General features: G+C 41.1%; 1 protein-coding gene across 5 annotated transcripts in view; it reads right to left on the bottom strand.

Annotated features, from left to right (window-relative positions):
* The window catches only part of rgs3a (regulator of G protein signaling 3a), a 245,008-nt gene that overhangs the window by 81,023 nt on the left and 141,334 nt on the right, over positions 1-22,651 (bottom strand). For all 5 annotated transcript variants that reach the window (XM_080212395.1, XM_080212396.1, XM_080212397.1 and 2 more), the window contains 2 exons: positions 13,693-13,733; positions 6,024-6,155 (listed from right to left, as the gene is read on the bottom strand). In XM_080212395.1, the coding sequence (XP_080068521.1) occupies positions 6,024-6,155; positions 13,693-13,733 (173 nt within the window). The remainder of the gene's footprint in view (positions 1-6,023; positions 6,156-13,692; positions 13,734-22,651) is intronic.

Here is a 22,651-nt window from a genome sequence, read left to right on the forward strand (position 1 = left end):
ATGAGGAGAGGCTGAATAAACTAGGCTTGTACTTGTTAGAGTTTAGAAGAATGAGGGGAGATCTCATTGAGACGTATAAGATGATGAATGGGATGGATAGGATAGAGGTGGACAGACTTTTCCTGCTCAGAAAGGATAGTAGGACTAGGGGGCACAGCCTCAAGATAAAGGGGGGGCGGTTTAGAACGGAGTTGAGGAGGAACTTCTTCACTCAAAGGGTGGTCAATCTCTGGAATTCTCTGCCCGTTGAAGTGGTGGAGGCTACCTCGCTAAATATTTTTAAGACGCGGGTTGATGGGTTTTTGATAAGAGAGGGGATTAAGGGTTATGGGGAGAGGGTGGGAATGTGGAACTGAGCCACGACAGATCAGCCATGATCTTATTGAATGGCGGGGCAGGCTCGAAGGGCTAGATGGCCTACTCCTGCTCCTATTTCTTATGTTCTTATGTCCAGAAATGGACTTAATACTCCAGCTGGGGCCAAAATGGCATTTTATGGGCTCTTCATAAGGTCTTTGCTTTTGTACTTCAGGCCTTGAGAATGTCCAGGATCCTGACTTTTGTTCACCTTTCTAACTCTCTTGCCACCTTCAATGATTTGTGCATTATGCTCTCAGGTCTTTCTGTTCCTGCACCAGCTTTCCAACCCTTTATATGCTATTATCTCTCGGTATTCTTCCTACCAAAGTGATTCTACACATATTTCTGTATTACCTACCATGTATCCACCCATTCCACCAGCCTCTAAGTCTTATATCCTCTTGAGGTCCATCACTATCCTCCACACAGTTCCCAATACTTCAGAGATTGGTGTCATGTGCAAATTTTCAAATTGCACCCTTTATACCAAAGTCTAGATTATCAATCTAGATCATGAACAGCAGTGGTCCTTGCACCAGCTCCTGGGGAACCTTATTGTATACCTTCCTCCAGACCGAAAAACTACTGTTCACCACTACTCTCTATTTCCTATCACTCAGCCAAATTCATATCCATGCTGCCACTGTTGCTTTTATTCCACATGCTTCAACATTGTTGACAGGTCTATTGTATAGCATTTTATGAAACACGTTTTGGAAATCCACATATACCACATTTACCACATAAACCTCACCAACCTCTCCATTACCTCATCAAAAAACTCAATCAAGTTTACAAAACATAATTTGCCTTTAATAAGGCAGATTCAGTGAGGCTTTCCAAGTGATTGTTGAATTATCATTTCAAAAAGTTTTCCCACCACTGAGGCTAGGTTGACCAGCCTGTAGTTGCTGGGAAGTATTGTTACAACTGTGCCTGGAATTAATGAGGTTGCACCTCGAACCTTTACAGTTTTGGTCTCCTTGTTATGGTGGGATGCACATGCTTTGGCAGGAAGGAGAGTGGAATTAATGTCACAATAAAATCAGCCACAATCTTACTCATTGGTGGAGCAGTCTCAACAGGCCAAATGCTTTACTCGTGCTCCGATTTCTTATTAAATTATGATCTTAGTGAGTTCCTATCTTTAATTTAAGACTACTTTCCTTGGAATATCCTCTACAGTGATGACTGACACAAAGCAGTTAAAATTTTAAAAGATTTGCATTTATGTAGCACTTTCCATGACCACCAGACATCTCAAAGTGCTTTGCAGCCAATTAAGTAATTTTTGAAGTGTAGTCATTGTTGTAGTGTTGGAAACATGTCAACCAGTTTGCACACAGCAAACTCCCACATACAGCAATGTAATAATGACCAGATAATCTGTTTTTGTGATATTGAATGAGGGATAAATATTCACTGGTGAAAATGCCCCTGCGCATCTTCAAAATAGTGCCACAGGATTGTTAGCATACAGACAGCACCTCTGATGTACAGCACTCCTTAAGTACTACATTGAAGTATCAACTTTGATTTCTGTGTTCAAGCCCAGGGGTAGGATTTGAATCATTAAACAAGTCTCCTATTTTCTTATTTTAATGGCAATATTTTCTGTATTTTTTTTTAAAAGGGCCTACATTGACTTGGGCAACCATCTCCCTTCTAAGTGGTTAAACCTTTTGTGCTAATCTGGATTTCCCAAGCAGATTTCTTTTCATATTCCTTTTGCAACGCTTGTTGTCTTTTTTGACTTCCTTTGCTGTTTTTTAAATAGTTCCCAGTTCCTTGGATTGACACTATCCTTTGCACTTTTACATATTATTCTCTTACATTGACTATACCACTGGTGGGATTATTTTCTATTTTATGAAAACACCTTTATATTCCTAAAATTTAATTGCCACCCTAATGCCCGATATGCACTCGGTTCCAGCTGCACAAAATCATTTCATATAGGACATCTGTATTTAGCCAAATAAATAATATTTAACTCATCAACGTGGATTGACTTCAAACCCAAGTCCCAGAAGTGATAACACGCTGAGACAGCCAACAACAATAACCTGCATGTTTATAACACCTTTCATGACCTAAGGTGCTCACAGAAGTATTGTGAAAAGAGTTCTAATTCCCTAAAATGTTTTCAAGAATTTCTGAGTATCAGCTTCTTAAAAATCTCTGTTTTCTTCGTTATCATTTTCACTCATCCTGGAACACTTACGTCGTGATTTTTACTGAATTTGGCTGAACATATACATCCATCTCAAGTTCAAAATTGATAGAGTGGATACTTAGCAAGAAAATGTGAAAATCAACTTCCTACTGAATTTGGTCCAACTGGAACCATTTAAATTACAACCCTTCGCTTCAATGAACTGAGAAATGAACATTACCGCAGCTTTAATTCATACTTGGCTATTGAACAAAATGCATTCGTCTATGTTCACCTTACCCTAAAAGCTATTAATCCATCACCATAGTAAAGAGAGTTCAGAAATTAACAGGAATAATCCTTAATTTAAATATCTAAGACACTTTGCCAATCCAACATCACTATTTTCAATTGGTAAACAGCAAATTGAGAGATCATTCTAGCCTCCTAAATGTGAATAGATATATATTATGTAGAAGCAAACAGATTTGTTTTTGACTCTGTTACCAGTATCAAACAAATATGTTAATGTATACCTAAGAATGTTTCCTGAAAATTAGTAAGTAGTATACACATTAGGCCAACTTTTGCCGAAACCAGCAAGGTGCCGACATGCACGGAAATGCATGTCTGCAAAACACTCACGCACCTGTTTTTGGCAAAATGCTAATGGCTTGGTAAAACTGCCCTTATTAGGACCATTGTCAAATTGGTTTCCCATCTCTTTGTGGTAGGAAGCCTATCGAATCCTGTCACCTACTATTGGTAACATTATCCGACAGCTGAACATGGTCAAGAACCCAATCTGCAAAGGCTCCCCGTTATTTCTCCAGCCTCCCACCCCCTTTCCTACCTCATGTGGGCCAGTTCTCCCCACTGTCTGCACACCTTGGATACAATTGCGGAAAATTTCATTTGCCAAAAGTCAATACAAATTCTAATAGAGATCTCAACTGTTACGATCCCAGCTTTCTTTAATACAGGACACATCAGATCACAGACTGAAAACTGGTTTGATAGGCCCTTTTTTAAAAAGACACCATGAGGAATGTTGCTGAACAAATTCACAGGAGTCTATCAGTTAAATCTGAATAAAAGAATAAAATATTTATTAAAACAAGAAAAGTAAACTATATTACACCAGCCTAAAAGGATGGAAAGATCCCAATACATTCCCCGTCACTTGGCTGTGCCACTCTGGGGACCGCTGCCAGGCTGGCAGGGTGAATGGTGTCAACTTCTTCAATGTCTGAAAGAAACCTCCCAGTGCAGACATGATATTCTAACATGAGAGGTTGAAGAAAGCCCACTATCAAAATAAAGCCAAAGTCTTCAGAACAAAACTCAATATTGTTTTAAACAACTGAGATCAGGTTCAATCAACCATGAAAGAAAGAGAAACAAACAAAGCTGCTGCATGTTGTGAAAGAGCCTGGGCCTGACATTCAGGAGGCTAGTTAAAGGCACTGAAGCATTAAATTGAATGTAAACAAAACATTTCAAAGCATTTTGGCTTTTCAGTATGGTCAGAGACTTGAAAGAAAACAAATGGGGCCAAAAGTGATGAAGGGGAAGATTTTCAAAGTTAATGAGGCATGAAAGAATGTATCAACAATGCAAGCTTTGATCTCCCCTACAGCTATCAATCAAAAACCTTTGTAGCAGCTAAATGCACCATCTGTTCCTTGTGTAAACAGATTTAGCTAATTCCCTCTTTGAGGTGGTTTGGGCTATCAGTCAAAAAGCTTCAAATCAAAGCAGCTCAAAGAGGCCAGACAGAAGCTGCAACTCATTCAAGCTTGAAAGAGGAATCCGCCTAGTGCAACTGACAACTGTTAATCAGAATTCTTCAAAGGGGTCTGCTCACATCTCAGGCTTCTGAGACGGAGCAAGGGGAATCCCTTCTGTAGAATGAAATGCTGCTGTGATTTTATGGCTTTCAGGTGTCCAGGGGATGTGAATATTAAAGTAAGCAGGGCATTTCAAAGGTTTCATAGCACACAGACAAGAGTGTAGATTTTTAACAGAAAGCTGTCTGAGATCACCATGCTGAGAGTGATCTCCACTATTCCTAGGGTAAGAAGGGGAAATCTACAAGACCTATCCCGGAGGACAGTCCCAAGTTCAACCCCTTCCCCATCAGCCTGAGCCTATCCAACCCTCATGCCCTCTTTCTGCCCCATGGCAGTGGCAGAGGGGCACATGGGCACATAATTTACCTCCTTACCACCCCCCCCCACCCCCCCTCCATTGGAATCAAAGGTGCCAAGTCCACAGTAATATTGGTCAGGACCTGTACTATTTGGCACCCGTTGGACGTCCTGTTAGGAGCACAAGAGCATCCCATGAGACTGGAGAATCAGACTTCCAGTTGTTAATGAGATTTAACATAAACAAGCATTCTGAAAAACATGCTGCTTAGGTTATTGACCTAACCCAGACTGTGGTGACTTGGGGAATTTCACAGTAGCTTCATTGCAGTATTAATACAAGCCTTATTTGTGACTAATAAGTAAACTTTAAAAACTTTAACTTTACTTTTTATTGGTGAAGGTGCATAGTGATGAGGTTCCTGCTTGCTCTGGATGGGAATATGATCAGGGCCGGTGCAACAGGCAGGGGGACCTGCAACAGGTTTGATGCCTGGTGAAAATCCAGTTTTGGCCCTCATGCTGGATTCAATGAGCCGGCGGCGATCCCACCTTCATGTAGTGGGAGTGGAGAATTACTCTTGTAAATTAAACTTAAATTATACATTGTTCATAGCACAATATGCAGATCTACTACTTTCTATTTTATGATAATTTATATTGCATGTTGAACTGTGAAACTTATCTATCCTTCAGTAGTTTTAACTAAATTTACAATTCAACTTTAGTACTGCTGCAAAACAGCACTGATGCAAACATTGTAATATAATTAAAAGATAAAACCCAATCTAATCCTGGAGTGAATCAGGAAGAGTTATTAAGGACTGAGAATTTTCTTTCCTACAGAGTCCAGACTAAGCTGTGATTGAATACACACTGTAGCTTCTGAACAGAACCTCCTGATATCAGTGTTCCATTTGTAGTGTAAGCGAGATTTTAATTATAATAAATGTCAGTTTCCCTACAAAACGCAATATTTTGTACATTTTCACCTAGATTCTCAAATGTTGAGGTAAGGCCCAAATATATTGAAATAACTTGCACTCTCAAGTAGGAAACTTAGACAAAATATTCAACTAACGTTTGATGGTTTTATTTGACATAGTGTGGCAAATTATAGAAATAAAATAATTGATGGGATAGATTTTTTTATCAGTTGAATCTTTCAGTTTTCTATTTTAAAGCTATTGGATATGTAGCATTCCCTTCCATTCATTGTTGTTCGCATTTCTTCCCAGCTGTACTCAAAAAACTGATTTTTGGAAAATATTAAAGCTGAGAACATACACAAACATTCTTTGCAAAAAAATACTTATAGCATCAGCAAAATTCTCTTTGCACCTCTATAAAAGGCTTACCTTGCTCATTGCTTCAGTTACTGCTGATCTTTGTTCTTGCTTCTGCTTGATGATGTTCTCTGTCAAACACTGACACACTTTTCTTTTTTGTTCAGTTGAGTATGCCTCTAAACTCAAACTGTTCTGTGATTTCTGATTGAAAAAATAACAAATTGGTCAACATCAGCATTTGCAGAAACATAACATTCTGGTTTAAAGCGAGATCATGTGGGTTATATTTAACTGAAAGTAGAAATAAATGGTTCTATTGCAGCTATAATTGCTTATTGAAGTCTACCTGCCTTTCTACCACAATGTTCTAGGGGCATAGGAGCTGTCTCCTCTTTGGCAGGCTTTTCATGTTTCCTTTCCTCTGTTATTCTGCTATAACCATTCATACATCCTGTGGACCCATCTTTTGTTTAGATATTTGTTTCATTAACATCTCCTTTTGCCTTGCACCATCATCACTTTTGTCATTTTATCACTTTTGCCTTTTACTCTACAAGGAAATCTTATCCTTTCTTATATTCCTTGGCCCATTTTACTCAGCTTTGTTTTTGCTTAAAGACCGTTAATCTCTTGACATCTTTTGGTTCAGATGAAAGACCATGATTTTACCCAACAGTCCTGCTCCAGTGTTTTGAGCATCCTTGGTTTTCAATTTCAAATTTCCAGAATCTGCAGTATTCTGCATTTGCGTTCATGTTTATGAGATATAGCTAAATACATGATTCGCTCAGGTTTCAAGACCTCCATTGCTCCTACTTCATGTTGCTGCTGAGTACACACTATTGGCCCTCCTTGTTCTTTTTGGATCGCTAATGTACGATTCTTCATCAGGACAAGATTATTCAAGACATAGCTGCTCCAACCATTCTAGATAGTTTATACTGCAATTCTCCCTTGATCTCTGATGGCAACAAAACTGTTCTTTCAGATTCCTTCAGTATGTTCCATTGTGATATGGGACTTAAGCATGAGGTTTAATACACCACTTTCAACATTAACGGTAGGCACATGGAGAGATGTCATTTGACATGACATCAAGGGATAGCCCCCGTCACTGGGTAACCAGCCTTCTCCTTCACCCTGGAACAGAGGAAAGATGCAAAGTTCCTAAGAATGAAAGTGCTGTTGCAATTTCTTGAAAATTTGACTCGTACGAACAAAGGTCTTATGTTGCTGGTTGCCTACCATCCGAAAAATATGCTCATGGAATCACCAGCAATTTAGAAAGTTCTAAGAATTCTAATGCCATGTATGTTTGGAGGTACAGTTGCAAGTGTCTCTGCAAAGGCTCCTTGTTAAGCAGAACTCTCCACTTACAACTCTGAAAGACAGTATGCCTCTGGTTTATAGAATCTAGAAGAATAGTTACTTGTTAGTCAGTCATCTTCTTCATTGGCACAGACCCATTTTGTGTGCCTGTCTACTTCCTTTTTTATCTTATGAAAGCCAGACCTGGGAATGTTCTGGGACTGAACAGTAATGGCACAATGAAGACATGGGGAAGGAAAAGACCTGTCTGAAACTGCTGAAATGCAGCTTATACTGTTCTAGAATGCCCAAAAGTATATAAGTTGCTCCATTCAAAGCTAAGATACCAGACAGCATTTCATCACAGTTGGATCTTGTGAAATCAACCTCTGCTGGTTTCTGCAACTGATCCTGGAAACTTGCGTCTGCTTTATCTAGATGTGAATCGAATTACATGTGGAGCTGGTAGCAATGACGGGGTTTCTAAAAGGAAAGACAGCATATTTGACATTTGTGCACATTCACCATCATCGAGACAAGTGTTTCTTACACCTGCCATCACTTTTGCAACAGTCACAAGCCACAATAGAAGGACTGATCCTGGACAAATGGGAGAGGTACAAAGAATAGCAAAGAGTGACAAAACAGAAAGCAAGACCTACACAAAAGAGGATTTGAAAATAAAAACACACAGGATATCAAAGTCAACACAAAAACCTTTTACATTCAGACAGGAAAAATAAAGTGGGCCTCTTAAATATTGACACTGATGATATATAAAAATAAGGAAATGTAAGACATGTTAAATAATTACTTTGTGACAATATTAACAGTGAATAGGATAGCATGCCAGATTATCCCCAGAAAGCTAATACAGTATCTGAGATGGGGGTCTCACCAAAATTAAAGCGAGCAAAATGCAAAAGAGAAAGTAAAGTAATGAAGAAAGTAATTGCACTAAAGAATGACAAATGTCCCTCGAGCAGATGGTTTTCATCCCAGGATTATAAGGGAAATAGGTGCGAACACTGCAAATTACATAACCATCATCTACCAAAACTGTTTGCTGGATTGAAATATTACATATTTCACTATTTAAGAAAGGTGAAAGTAGGAAACCGGGGAATTACAGATTAGTCTGTCTAACATCTATTGTCTGGAAACTATTATTATACTTACATAGCTTCCCCTTAAATGTATTGGTGAAGTAGAGTAGCATGTCATTAATGCATTTAAGGGAAAACTAAATGAGTACTTGACAGAGGAAGGAATAGAAGGCTATACTGATAGGGGGGATGAAGTAGAGTGTGAGGAGTTTCATATGGAGCACGTCATGAAAAACAAGTCAGGCATGATGACTTGTTTCTGAGCCTTAAGTACTTGAATGCTTTAATCTTTGTGGCGATGCACTATAATACTACAGTTAGAAGCACATCCAGCACTTCAATGCTGGCATAATTATTGCTGAATCACAATGACAAATAATTTTATATTTAACAGGAAGCACGGTGGCACAGTGGTCAGCACTGCTGCCTCACTGCAGAAGAGTCACAGGTTCAATGCCAGCCTCCAGTCACTATCTGTGTGGAGTTTGCAAGTTCTCTCTGTGTCTGCATGGGTTTCCTCTGGGTGCTCCAGTTTCCTCCCACACTCCAAAGATGTGCAGGTCAGGTTGATTGGCCATTCTAAAGTGTCCCTTAGTGTTAAGGGGATTAGCAGGATAATATGTGAGCTTACAGAGATAGGGCCTGGGTGGAACTGTTGTCAGTACAGGCTCGATGGGTTGAATAGCCTCCTTCCATACTTTAGGGATTCTATGATTCACTCGGCAAGTAACTCAATAATGCAGGCTCCAATATATCTCAGTCTAACTGTAATAAATTGTAACTCTCTGTGTATAATTGAAATAAAAAACGTGCAACAGTTTTGCAAAGCCAATCAATTGAAGATACAAAGCAGTTTACGTAAGAATTTGACTATACTTTTTGTGTTTGTAGTGATTAGATGCACATTCATACCTCTGTCTTTAGTGAATATAAATTATTCAATGCTGCAGATTTGGCCAATGCATTTCATTAGTAAGGCTGTCAAATGATGTAGTAGAATATGTGACAAAAGACCACCAGTAGGAATGGATTGAGTGAATATAAATGAAATTCAGCTGCCAAGATAGTTCCCATTCTTCCGTCTTCAGCACAGGAACAAGTCAGTCCAACAGATCCATGCCCTGAGCCTTGGTCTGCATCAATGCTGGCAATTTTGGCACAAATTTCCTTTCTGTGTCTCAACATGGTGCCACTTTGCTCAGTCTCAGTGCTAGGTCAACTAAAGATATGTCAAACTCAGATCATGATTTTGAACTACAAACATATGTTCACCCAGCAGGTCAGGCAGATCAGCTGTTTCTTTCATTATGATCCTCCTGCTTCCCCACCTTACTAAGCTGCAAGCCCAGCCTCCAAGATGTCAGCTGAGTTGCTACTGCTGAGACTGTTTCTTGTGCTAACTTAAAACAGCTAATTTCATTCTGTAGCAATGTCTTCCAAACTCCTGCTCCTCGAATCCCACTGAGATGTCTGGCCCTTCTAATTCCCTCCACTTCTGTATCCCCAGTTTTAATCATTCTACCACTGATGACCCGGTTTTCAATTACCTGGGCCCTAAACTCTTTCTGATTCTCCCCCCGGACCTCTCTTCCTTTCAACATCACTTTGCTCCTTTAAGACACTCCATAAAATCTACATCTTTAACTATTCTTTAGGTCATCTATCCTAATAGGTTCTTTTGCAGCTCAGTATCACCCTGTTGCACAATGCTCCTAGGAAGCACATGAGAGTTTTATCACATTAAAAATGTGACATAAAGGCAAGCAGTTGTTGTTAATGAGGCACTTTTTACAGCTTTCTAAACCCAGCAATGCGCTCTCAATTTCAGATTATAAACACCGTCCCTGCATTTGTTTTTCTCAGTAGCTGTTAGTGATGATCTTTTTTCTCTTAGTTGCCTCTATCTTTTGTTTTTTTACTTGCTCCATTACCATTTCCTTTTGCCTTGCATCTTTTTTGCTGTCCAGGAGATGGAAAGGAAAATGTATATCTATGACAGCCTGGCTACTATAAAAAATGATTAAAAATGGACAAATGGCTGGACTGATAAAATGGCTACCATGGTAGCTCTGGGAGTTTCTGAGCAGTTTAAACATGGACAAAGAACACCACATCAAACCTCTGAATATAACACTTCTTGCGCTGTATAAATATGCCAGTCGGCTAATCTATTCAATAGATTAGCCGACAAGACATCCACATCAGCTAGCTATGGGAAAAGACAGAGCTATTTGTGACTTCTCATCTCCAATATCATGATAATGGTTCTACAGTTGGCAGCTCAAATATAATAGAGTCTTGTTGGCTGAATAGCTCAGCCCAAAATCACCCTGACACAGAACCGAGACTTGAGTGATTTGAACTGCTTTAATTATTCAGCTTTTGAATTTTATTTTCAGTTGCGATTTAACCTCCAAAGAGAACTGGACTCCAGGCTAGCAGCCTGCCTTTAACCTTCATCTATCTCCGAAGTCTGACCTCCAGAAAGAATCTGGTTTTTGCCCATGGAGTGAACTAATTTCCAGAATACAAGAATACTTCGTTGCAACTTCGATGGACTCAACCTGCAACTGAGTTCCTAGGACCAAGACAGGACTTTTGCCAGACAAAACCACCTAAAGGAATCTTCATTGGACACTGACTTACTGGACTTGCGTGAAACCGTAATTCTTATTTTTATCGTGGTCTTTGTCCTGAAGCCCTTTCTTTTCCTTATTCCTCTTTTATTGTATGAATTCAAAAGGGTGGGGGCTGTGAAACACCTGCCTGCATTTCGTGTGTGGACAAAATAAATCAACCCTCTTATTTTACCTCATCTCAAATTTACAGTAGGATTATTAATGTGGGATTAGATTACTCCAACACTGAAAGGTTGGAGAAATACTCTATCATTTATAAAGGGAGAAAGTAAAAAAAAAATTGATGGGTAGTGAGTGGAGAAGTCTGGACTGTTTAAATTAATCCTCCTTTTGTCCATAACAGTTATGTCATTTTATCTCTTATCTTCCACCCTGCCACAAACCTGCCCTTCTGTTCTTCCTTCGTGCTTCCAATGCCCTGCCTCTGTATTTGCATAAACCCTGTTACACTTCTAACATTTTCCAGTTCTTCCAAACTCTTCAAATTACTTAATTCCCACACACATCCCAGTAAGAATGCACTTCAACTTTAAAGGTGCAAACTGACTTTTGGTATGCAGACTTGCTTGATGTTGCGCTAATCTCTCACAATTTTGCAATCCACGGTAAGACATTCTTTCAACAATGTGTTTACGGCTGGCTGTATGTTACAATCAATTAAATCAGCAAGCAGCATAAAATTTGCATGCAGGTTGCAATGGGTAATTCTTCATTTTATTTTCTGCCTGTTTTCAGGATTAACTAATTCTGTCCCCAATCCAACCATGAGGAGAGCAAGGGGTGTAGAAAAGGCCTTGTCTGTAGCAGTCAGTACTATTCGTTTTTGCTCATCTTCTATAGCAAGACTGTTGAGTCATAGTCCTATTAATGCAAATACTTTGTGATTTAATCATCAATTCACTCATAAGTAATATAAAAAAGTGCAGGCCTTTAATTTGGCAAATGGATTGTCAAATTGCATAACATCTGACTGGATGGAAATGATGTGTGGGCTTTAAAAATTTTCCAATTAACTAAAATCAAAATACACATCCTCTGATAAAGCTCAAAGACCAGCAGGCAACAGCATGTTTTGGCAGAACACCATCAAGAGCTTTAAATCCCAAAAGTTTACTGCTGATGTGTGCACTTATCTTCATTCATCTCTGAAGGAATGCTTTTGCAACATGTTCATTAGCTTGCCTTTCTTCAATACATACACACAAAACACATTTGTCAAACATTACGTGTGCACTTTAGAGAATATTTAAATAGTAAGAAAAATTATTTCCTCTTCAGCATTTTTAATGTTGGCGTTGATATAGAATCTACACATTTTTCATTGTTTTGGGTAGCCAATTTAAGCCAGGCAAAATCAAAGTGTCTGCAATTTCCTTGAAAGAAAACCCAATTCGTTATTTGGCCCCTCAAAAGCTTGGTTTGCCATTTGATAGGACCATGGCTGATCCAACATTCCTCACTTCCACTTTCCTGCTGTTTCCTGTAACACTTGGTTCCCTTACTGATCAAAAATCTATCTCAGCCTTAAATATACACAAGGAGCCTGCCCCCACAACTCTTTGGAGCAAGGAGTGCCAAAGACTCACAAGCCTCTGAGTGAAGAAATTCCTTCCCATCTAAGTCTTAAATTGGCACCCCTTTATTCTGAGACTATGCCCTTTGGTCTAGACTCTCCCATGAGGGGAAACATCTTCTCAGAATTTGCCCTGTGAAGCCCCTTAAGAATCACATGGCTGGAATTTTATGAGTATGTGATGAACGTGGAAATCTTACCTAGAATCGGTAGATATTGAAAACCTTTATGTGCTGCCCTATTTAAGCGGGATTTTACACAAAAAGTGCATCAAATATTCTATGACTGCCATTAATGCTACAAAATTTCATATATGTATTTTGCAGAGTACATTACATCAGAAAAGCATGACTTCAAAAGCAATGTTTGTGCACTAAGAAGCTGGCAATGCCATTTTTAAAAAACTTTTTGCGCTGAGCATCATCACCGTGCTCTCAGTTGTCAAGTAATCAACCAGTTGGAAGGAGGATAATCTGTCCACATATTTCTCAACCATGGTGTTCGACACCAACCTTAGACCAAGCCTTCACTGTGTAACTGTAACTATTCCATATTTCATTTTAGTTAACCTTGCTTTTCTTCTTAGAAACTATTAACTTAGTGATAATTCTTCACATACTAGTGGCAATTTTGTGAGGCATACACCCATTTAGAATCAGTTTCAGCCTTGCCAAATTAATTTCATTCTCTATCCTACAGTGAGTGGCAAGCTAGAAATGATCATACCTTCATGCTGCGGTGGATTTAAACCTAAGCACTCACAATGACAGGACAGTCTTAGCATTTTATTATTATATCTGTAACACGCTCACAGTAGCACACCATATATTTGACTAGGCTACTTTGAAAATCAACCAAGATATAATCTACTGAAAATACCTAATCCATGTATTTTTAAAATCCAAATACAGGACATTAAAACAACAATTTATACTTACATAGTACCTTTAAAGTAATAAACATCTCAAGGCTCTTCAAGGTATTTTAAGTTGCCTGACAAAGCTTTTTTTGCCACATTGGCTAGCAAAAGAGGAAATAAAAAATAAAAACAAATCTTGCAAGCTGTTAACATAAAAAACCTTCTAAAGTGTGAAAAGTATGTAAACACATACCTCAGCATAAGTGATGTAAAACTGCAGGTCTTCTGCTGAACCTGTTAAACCAATTTACATGTTAGTTTTTCTTAATTTAAGTAAATTACATTGTCTTTTTAAATTGTACATGTATCAAGGTTCATACAGGTTTATAAGATTTTAAGAGGCATGGCAAGAAAACAGCCTACTTCCCCATTAACTAGGAAACAATATTCTGTCACAGGAATGACTAAGCCAAAGAAAAGAACAGAGCCAACTGATGTCAAAGTAGCTAAACTATACCCTGTCTTGTTACTCTTGTCTTGTTACTTTTTCCAAAGTGCAGCACCTCGTACTTTTCAGGGTTACATTCCATTTTCCCTTGTTGGAGAGGATAATTGCCTGGCCTTTGTGTGGCACAAATGGTAACTGCCACTGATCAGCCCATCTCAATGCCCTTAAGCAACTTTCATATTTCACTAACTTTTATGTGTGGCTCTTTCTTTCTTAACATGCCGCTATACTTTTCCTCATCACTCTGGTTTGTCGGTTGAAGACTTCCAGATTTTCAGGACTGCATGGCCCTGGTGGTAGACAGCATGCTTCATCGTATGGAATGCAACTCCACAGTCATAGTTGATAGAATTTGCTTGGCTCTATTCCCATGTGCATAGGGCTCTGCAGCAGCTGACATCAGTCCTAAGGCAATTGAGACACAACCAAGTGACTCATGTTTCACTGACTCCAGAAGGGAGAGATTCCTCTAAGTCATTAGGTAACCTGTGGTTTAGATTTTTGTGTGCTTCAGCATGGTGGCAGCTGTGGAGCTACAGTGTTCTGGATAAGATGCCCCATGTCTTGTGTCTCTTTGTTGCTTTCTGGGAGAAAGGGGAAGGGTAACAAGGCTCAGCCACCTTAGTAGGTTCCAGGAAGTTTGCAATAGCTCAGTAAACTGCATTGAGGACAGAATTCAACTTCTTGGCATGGGGAGGGCATTCTCAGACTGGTCAGACATATTCAGTTCAGATCGTGTGGATGGTGCCATGTAATTCCTCATATGGCAACCAAGCACTTAGCGATTATGCTATATGAAAGCAACTTTTATACATAAGCGTCACTTAAATGTACAAATTAAAAGCCTTTTTGTGCTTTTAACACAAACTTGTATAAACTTTTTTCCCCCCAGTTTATGGCATACTTACAAGCACAAGATTTATTTTCTTTGGGGGCTTGTACCTTAACTTAGTGTAACAATGTAATTACATCATACACAATTACTCCATTACCTGCTTATTTTGAAACCTTGGCAAATACACAAGGAAAGTGATAAGAATAGTCAGATAATGCATTTTAACATGTTCACATCCCACCTTGGGGCCAAAAAGCAGTTGCAAACAGTTTTAAAGTTTTACAGAAAACAGTAGTCAGTGTTAACTGAAGAACTTACTTTTGAAGTTATATGTGACTTCTTTCGAGGACATACATGAAATAATCATAGTTGTAACACACCCAATTATCACAGTTGATAATTTAGTGTTTGTCCCAAAAAATAAACAAGTGCTAAATATTTACTCTCCCACAGAATACACGTCTCCGCTAATCACTTTTTAAACTTGGTTCCAACAAAACAATGGGAGAAAATCGAAGTATGTCCACTTGGTTGCAGCCCAACTCTCCAACCTATCTGGCTCTGACAAATGCAAGTCCCACCTTCCAAATGATTTGATTAATCAATAATAACAAAACTGTTGCCTTTTGCTGTGCAACACTGACAAGCTGTGACCTGTGTAGAAAAGCCAGTAATCAGCATATACAATGGCCAGAATTTTAACCCTCCCCCTCCATCCCCCTGCCACGGGAGTCGGAGCAGGCGAGGGGTGGACAATGGACAAGGCCGTTGACCTTGGGGGGGATTTTGCAGTTTCAAGGCAAGGAAGGCCGTAAAATCCCACCCAATATCTTCTTCCAAATTCATGCAACCACTCCGACAATTTAAATCAGCACTGTAGATGTAATAGCAACGGTGGGATAGGAATAGAAAAGGATGATGTCTGTCCTATCCATGTACTAAAGCTCACCCACACCTCCAACCCCACCCAGCTATTTCTCAGCCTAAAACCGAACGCTGTCCAGGACTGAACAATGGACAGTTTCAGTATCTAAAGAGTTACAAATAGTACTGAACGTTGTGAAATTATCAGTACTTCTGACCTTATATGGGAGGGAAAATAATTGATGAAACAGCTGAAGATGAGCGAGCTTCAAGTACTATCCTGTGGAACTCCCGGAGCAATGTCCTAGGGCTGAAATGATTGACATCCAGCAGCCACCACCATCTTCCTTTGTGCCAGGTATGACCCCAACCAATACAGAGTTCTCTGCTGGTTCCACTGACTTCTTTTCTTTGCTAGGATTCCTTTATGTCACACTATAGCCTTAATGCCAAAGGCAGTCAATCACACCCCATCATCTGAATTCAACTTATTTGTCCATGTTTGAATCAAGGCTGTATTGAGGTCTGGAGTTGAGTGGTCTTGGTGGAACCCAAGATGAATGTAGTGCTCACTGTCAATGATACCTTCCATCACTTACGATGATTGAGCACAGATTGATGAGGCAGTAACAGACTAAACTGGAGTTGTCCTGCTTCTTGAGAACAGGATATACCTCGACATATTCCCACATTATTGGATAGATGCTATTGTTGTGGCTGTACCAGAACACGCTTGGCCAGGAGTGGGGATTACTTCTGGAGCACAAGTCTACAGTACTACATCTGGGATGTTGTCAGGTCACATTGCCTTTGATGGGTCCAATGCCTTCATGGAATGAATTCAATTCTAATGATCTCAGAAGGATGCCAAGATGGATCATCCATTCAGCATTTCTGGCTGAATATGGTTATATATGCTTCAGCATTGCCTTTTGCACTGACGTGCTGGGCTGCCTCATTGTTGAATAACGACTTAAAAGTGAGTCTGTATTAAAGACAACCTCCCACCCTGCAGCACATATAACATAGAAAGTACAACGATAAATCAAGTTTAAAAATACCTCATTAGTACTGGATCAATGTTGTTTATATTCATTTTTCTCTGAAACCTGAAGAACTTAGTCAAAAAGCGTGAACACTGCAGTGCTGGTTCCTTTGTGAATAAGGAAAGCATCACAGACCAAATTTAACTCACTTGACAGAACTCTGTTTACTTCATCTTATTGTCTAACCCATTGCAGTTTTGCTGTAAAAAGCACTTACAAAGTGGAGGCTAGTACTGCACCACATATAAACCTCAATACACAACTGGCAGTTGTTGCAAAACTGAAGGTAACCACAGGAAATGTGCAGAGGGAGGATAGCATTTAAAAAAAAAGCCTTTTTTGTACAGAATTTAGAAGGAGTCACTGGGACTGGCTGAATAGTGTTTTAAAATATACATTAATGCATTAAGATTACTAAACAAAAATAAAGGACATGTGATAATTCAATGAATTTGAATTGTACTTCAAGCCTTTCTTTGTAAAAAAAATGACTAATTAAGTTACTCTTCATCTTATCACCAACTCCTCAGAAAGTGAGATCCTAATACAAGGTGAAAAGGAAGGGCAAAAGATAATAAATACAGTTGGTCAGTTAACATTCAGAGGGATAAATTTAACCTGTTAAGATTAATTTATTGAGTGAAGTATTTCATAAACAAACATTATTTGAAATGAAATATAGTTATGTATTGCATAAACTAAAAGGTTTTTTTATCTAAAATATTGGTTGAGGAACGCTTGAGGACTCGGAGTTTAGAAGACTGGGGGCTGGGGTATCTTATTGAAACTTACAGAATATTGTGAGGCCTAGATAGGATGGATGTGAAGAGAAGTAGGAAAAACTAGAACCAGAAGGCACAACCTCAGGCTAAAGGGATGATCCTTTAAAACAGAGATGAGGAAGAATTTCTATAGCCAGAGAATGGTGAATCTATGAAATTCTTTGCTGCGGAAGGCTGTGGAGACCAGTTCATTGTGTGTTTAAGACAGAGATAGATAGGTTCTTGATTAATAAGGGGATCAGGGGTTATGGGGAAAAGGCAGGAGAATGGGAATGAGAAAAATATCAGCCAAGATTGCACGGCGGAGCAAATTTGATGGGCCGAGTGGCCTAATTCTGCTCCTATGTCTTATGGTCTTATCTAAGCTCTCCCAGAAATACTGACAAAATTTAAATAACTATAAAAGAGGCTTACAACCATTCGTATTTCAGTCTGACGCCTTTCTTGTACATTTGAATACAATTTCAACCTACTTTATTTCTTATTCCAACCATAAATAAATGCATTAATGGAACTTTCCAGAACTTAACCTAAATTACAACACATGGAAACTTTGTGAAAGATCTTCATGCATTAAACCAACATTTATTCAACACATCACCAGAATAAGTTCAGGAATAATAGGAAGGCTATTAATACCAAGGTCCTATTCTTTTTACGGGGTGTTATGGGAAATTGGTCAGCTCAATTGGTTGGTTGGCTGGTTCTTGATTCAAAGTGAAGAGAATAGCATGGGTTCAATTCCCTTACTGGCTGAGGTTATTCATGAAAGCCCTGTTTTTTCAAGCTTGCCACTCACCTGAGATGTGATGAGGTCAGCCTAGTTCTGTCAGCACCAAAAGACTTGGGTTGGGAGACGCGGGGGGGATGGGAGGATGCAAGCAATGGCATGAATCTATCAATCTTTCTCTCTCTACCCCTACTGAGCAGAATGGATCTCAGACCCACTGATTTAGAGCTGGTTATCACAATAGCGACTGAGGAGGAGCAGGTGGCTCAGGAGGTAGAAAGCATGGGGAGGACACTGCAGGAGCAGCCAATGGCAGGCCCTCAGGAAGGAGGGGAAGGGCTGCCACTGAAGGCCAGAAGGTGGGAGAGCAGCCTCCCAAAAGGATAGCCAGAAGGAGGAGGATGCAGACCAGGCATTCATTCAAGGGGCTGTTGACGGTTATGTACCATTGCCAGTTCCACCTATTCAAGGATGCGGTCTGGCACTTGTGTGCACATCTGGCATCTGAGGGGAAGGGCGGCTACCCGCTCCCAGTAGAAGTTAAGGTGATGGCAGCTGTCAACTTCTATGCAACAGAGTCATTTCAGGCACCAATTGACAACTTCTGTGGGATCTCACAGGCCTGCCTTGTATGCCCAGCAGGCCAATGCATCAATTTTGATGTTGGGCAGGCTCAGCAGGAGGTCTGGGCTGTAGGCTTCACCACCATTACAGGAATGCCCCATATCCACGGGCCAGATGCTGGACACACATCATCCTGCAGTCCTTGCGAGGTGAGGGGCAACCATTCATCAACCGCAAAGGGTTCTGCTTCCTGAACATCCAGATCATCTGTGACCACCAGATGATCATCATGCAGGTCTGTGCATGCCATCCAGGGAGTGTCCATGACAACTATGTGTTGAGGCAGTCGGACATCCCTGAGCTCTTTGAAGACCAGCCCAAGCTATCAGGATGGGTCGTGGAGAAGACAGGTTACCCGCTGAGGTCATGATGGATAACGACAGTACGGGAGCCCAAGACTGAGGCGGACACCTGCTAAATGAGGCCCATGCTGCCACCTGATCTGTGGTAGAGCAGTGCATAGGCCTGCTCAAGGTGTGGTTCCACTGCCTGGATTGCTCTGGGGTGTCCTGCAGTGTGACCCTGTGAATGCCTTAAATCATAATTGTGTGCTGTGTCCTGCACAACATCGTGCAGCTGCAGGCAGACCAGTACGAGGAAGAAGAGGAGGAGGAGAAACATGAGGAGGAGGAGGACGGCAACAGTCCAGGGTGGACGCCCTGCCCTATGAGGAGCAGGTGCCCAATAGGGCAGTACAGCGATGGAGTCTTAATAGCAGCCCACTTCATATAACTGGTGCTGTGCAGTATGAGGGCTGCTCCGAAATACTTCCACCAGATTCCAGAAGCCACTGCAGCTGCCCTATCCCACAACCCCAAACTGGTCCCTCAACCCTCATGGCCCTTCCCCTCTTCCCCATCCTCTCTCATCCCACCACCCTGACCCCAAGAAATATCACAACCAGTTAATGGGCATGGCTGGCACTGATAGCGAGTCTTTGGTGAAGGCTGAAAGGTGATAATGACTCCCAGTAAGGGGCACTGGGATCCTGCCCCTGGTGCCACTCAAGTCTGATTCCTACCTGTTCTCCAAATGCACACTGCCACCTGGACCCACATAGCATTAACGGAGGGCCCTGGCTGACTTGCGGATGACACTGTTTCTGTGCCACCCTGTTCAACCAGCTGGCCCTGAGATGCCCCAGTGTAAGGAAGTGGGGACTCACGGGGCGTCTAGAGTCTCCAGGGAAGGGATACTAGCCCTTTCTCCTCCCTCGGGGTGCACAGAGGTGCTAGGGATACTCCATGGGATGCCAGGGTAGCTGGACTGAGCTCCAGGAGCTTCAATACTACCTGGCTTTGCCAGTCCTGGAAGTCCAGATGTGTTTGCCCCACGGTCTGTGATCCATCGGCCCTGACCCTCTGAGACCAGCCCAAGTTTTGGCTTTGGAGTCCCTCTTTACGACATTCTGAGAGTGAGCCAGGCTCTGGAGCCCCTCAGCATTTGTCCTCTGAGATTGGGTTAAGTTGTTGCTAATTGGGGGTGGGGGGGCGGTTGTTGGATGCAGTTCTTGTTGAGGGGGGTTGGCTGTTGTTGCATGTCCTGCAGATGTCAGAGCATTTGACATTGTTAGCACAGTAAGAAATCTCACAACACCGGATTAAAGTCCAACCAATATTAACCTGGTGTTGTGAGACTTCTTACTGTGTTTACCCCAGTCCAATGCCGACATCTCCACATCTTGACATTGCTAGTACAGCACGTGTGCAGGTTTCAGAATGGGATGCGCACACACCCTTGCTGCCCGAAGAAGACGTTCAATTTCTTGACACTGTTTCTTGGCCCAAGGTGTCAAGGTCCTGGCATTATCTGCAGCTGCCACCTCCCCCTGCAATGCCTTTGTGGCACAACACCTTGGACTATGGCCCTGAGTGGGGAACAGCAGCTGATGCCTCTCCTCCACTGCGTCCATTAGCAGGCCTGGTCAGCCTGGCAGAATCTCGGAGCAGGTTTCTTTCCATCGTCTTCTGGCTGTGTGTCCATTATTGCAGCTTATATACAGCTCTGGCAGTATGGTGGCACAGAGGTTGGGTGTCACGGCAATTAGCACTGCTGTTTCACAGCATCAGGAACTTAGTTCGATTCTCGGTTTTGGTCACTGTCTGTGTGGAGTTTGCATATTTTCCCCGTGTCTGCATGGGTTTCCTCCAGGTGCTCCAGTTTTCTCTCACAGTCCAAACAGATGTGGGTTAGGTGGATTGGCAATGCTAAGTTGCCCCTTAGTGTCAGGGAGACTAGCTAGCTTAAATATATGGGGTTATGGGGATACAGCCTGAGTGGGATTGTGATCGGTGCAGCTCAATGGGCTGGATGGCCTCCTTCTGCACTGTAGGATTCTGTGATTCTGGATTGTTAGTGGAGTCCATGTGTAGTCAGAGCCAGTCATAGGTCTGTTAGGAAAAAAATCCTTGTCAGAAATGTAAAGGAAACCTGGTTTCAATAGAGAATGAGCTTTCTCCCAAGGTGCTGTTTGGCTCTCATACAACAAGGTGCTGTGTCCAGGGGGTGCAATTCTCAAAGCTCTCAAACAAGGGGGAACGCTTGCAGGCAGGGGTTGTGCGTGGCAGCACAGTACTATTTATGTGCAAGACAGCAATGAGGCCAGTATGTGTGAACTGCGGGGGAGGGGTGGGAGATAGGGAGTCCAGCGATATCAGGGTCATTGGGGGATGGAGAGGCCAGTGATATCCGTGCGGGATGGTGGGCTTGATATGAATGCATGTGTTATTTTCTTTCACAGTAAGTGAACGTAGTTAGGACTCAACTGGGGTTCTGTGTTCAACTTTGGATAACAGGCTTTATAAAGGGTGCAGAAGGGGATCAAAATAACAACTTATATTCACATAGTGGCTAATGTGATAAGACATCCCAAAGGCAATTCAGAGACAGTGATCAAATATCTTTATTCATGGTTATTTTCCCAAGAGTTTCCTTTTGATTTTCAGGTGCTACTTTTTTGGGCTTCATAGATTCCTTTATGTTGGAGCATATCTAAAGATTTATTGTGAAAATAAGCTGTTCTCAAAACAGGAATTTCCATACTAACTCAATGCCTCCATTAAAGGGTATTAAAGAAACAAGAATTGGCTGCCTGCCCAGCATCAAGAATCCAACAAAAATGAAACAGCTTTCCTTCATTCGCCACCCAATCCCCAACCCATTGCTATCTTCCAAAAGCTGATAGGGCAAACTCAAGCTCTTCTAAATCAACTAAATTCCCAACTATTTCAAGAGAACGTAAGTTTTTTAAAGAAAGAAATACATGCACACTGACAGCCAAAATAAGCTTGTCTACAGAGAGACACTTGAGAAGAGACATGTAAAGGAAAACCCAAGAGGAACAAACAAAAACTGGACTTCCCGCACAATATTTTCTTTTGCTATACCTCAGATCTTTACTTTGAACATTACTCACAAAATAATTTATTAGACAAACATAAAAGAACAAGAAAGCAATTGGAAGGGACACAACTTATTTCTCTTTTGTTTGATTATCTTGTTCCAACGTCAGTTTGTAAACTTGAAAGTCAGGCCCAAGAGGAGGGTTTTAGAAAGAAAAATAAAGGTATATATCTTTTAAAGTGTTGGATAGTCATATACAGAAATAAAGTAAGCTGCAAATGTGAAAATTGCCTTCTGCCCACACCTTCTCCTACTCTTGCCTGAAATGCCTCCTTCCTCCCCCCACTTCCCGGACCTCCTCAGTGTCCACACTGTCTCTTCCTCCCCTCTCTCTCCCTCCAATAGTCATAGATGGAGCTGCTTTACATCCACTGGATCTCTCTCATCTTTTCATTCCTCTCTCCTCCAGATCCATGGTGGT

The sequence above is a fragment of the Carcharhinus amblyrhynchos genome, chromosome 25, assembly GCF_965287045.1.
Source record: "Carcharhinus amblyrhynchos chromosome 25, sCarAmb.v2.hapA, whole genome shotgun sequence".
Lineage (NCBI taxonomy): Eukaryota > Metazoa > Chordata > Chondrichthyes > Carcharhiniformes > Carcharhinidae > Carcharhinus > Carcharhinus amblyrhynchos.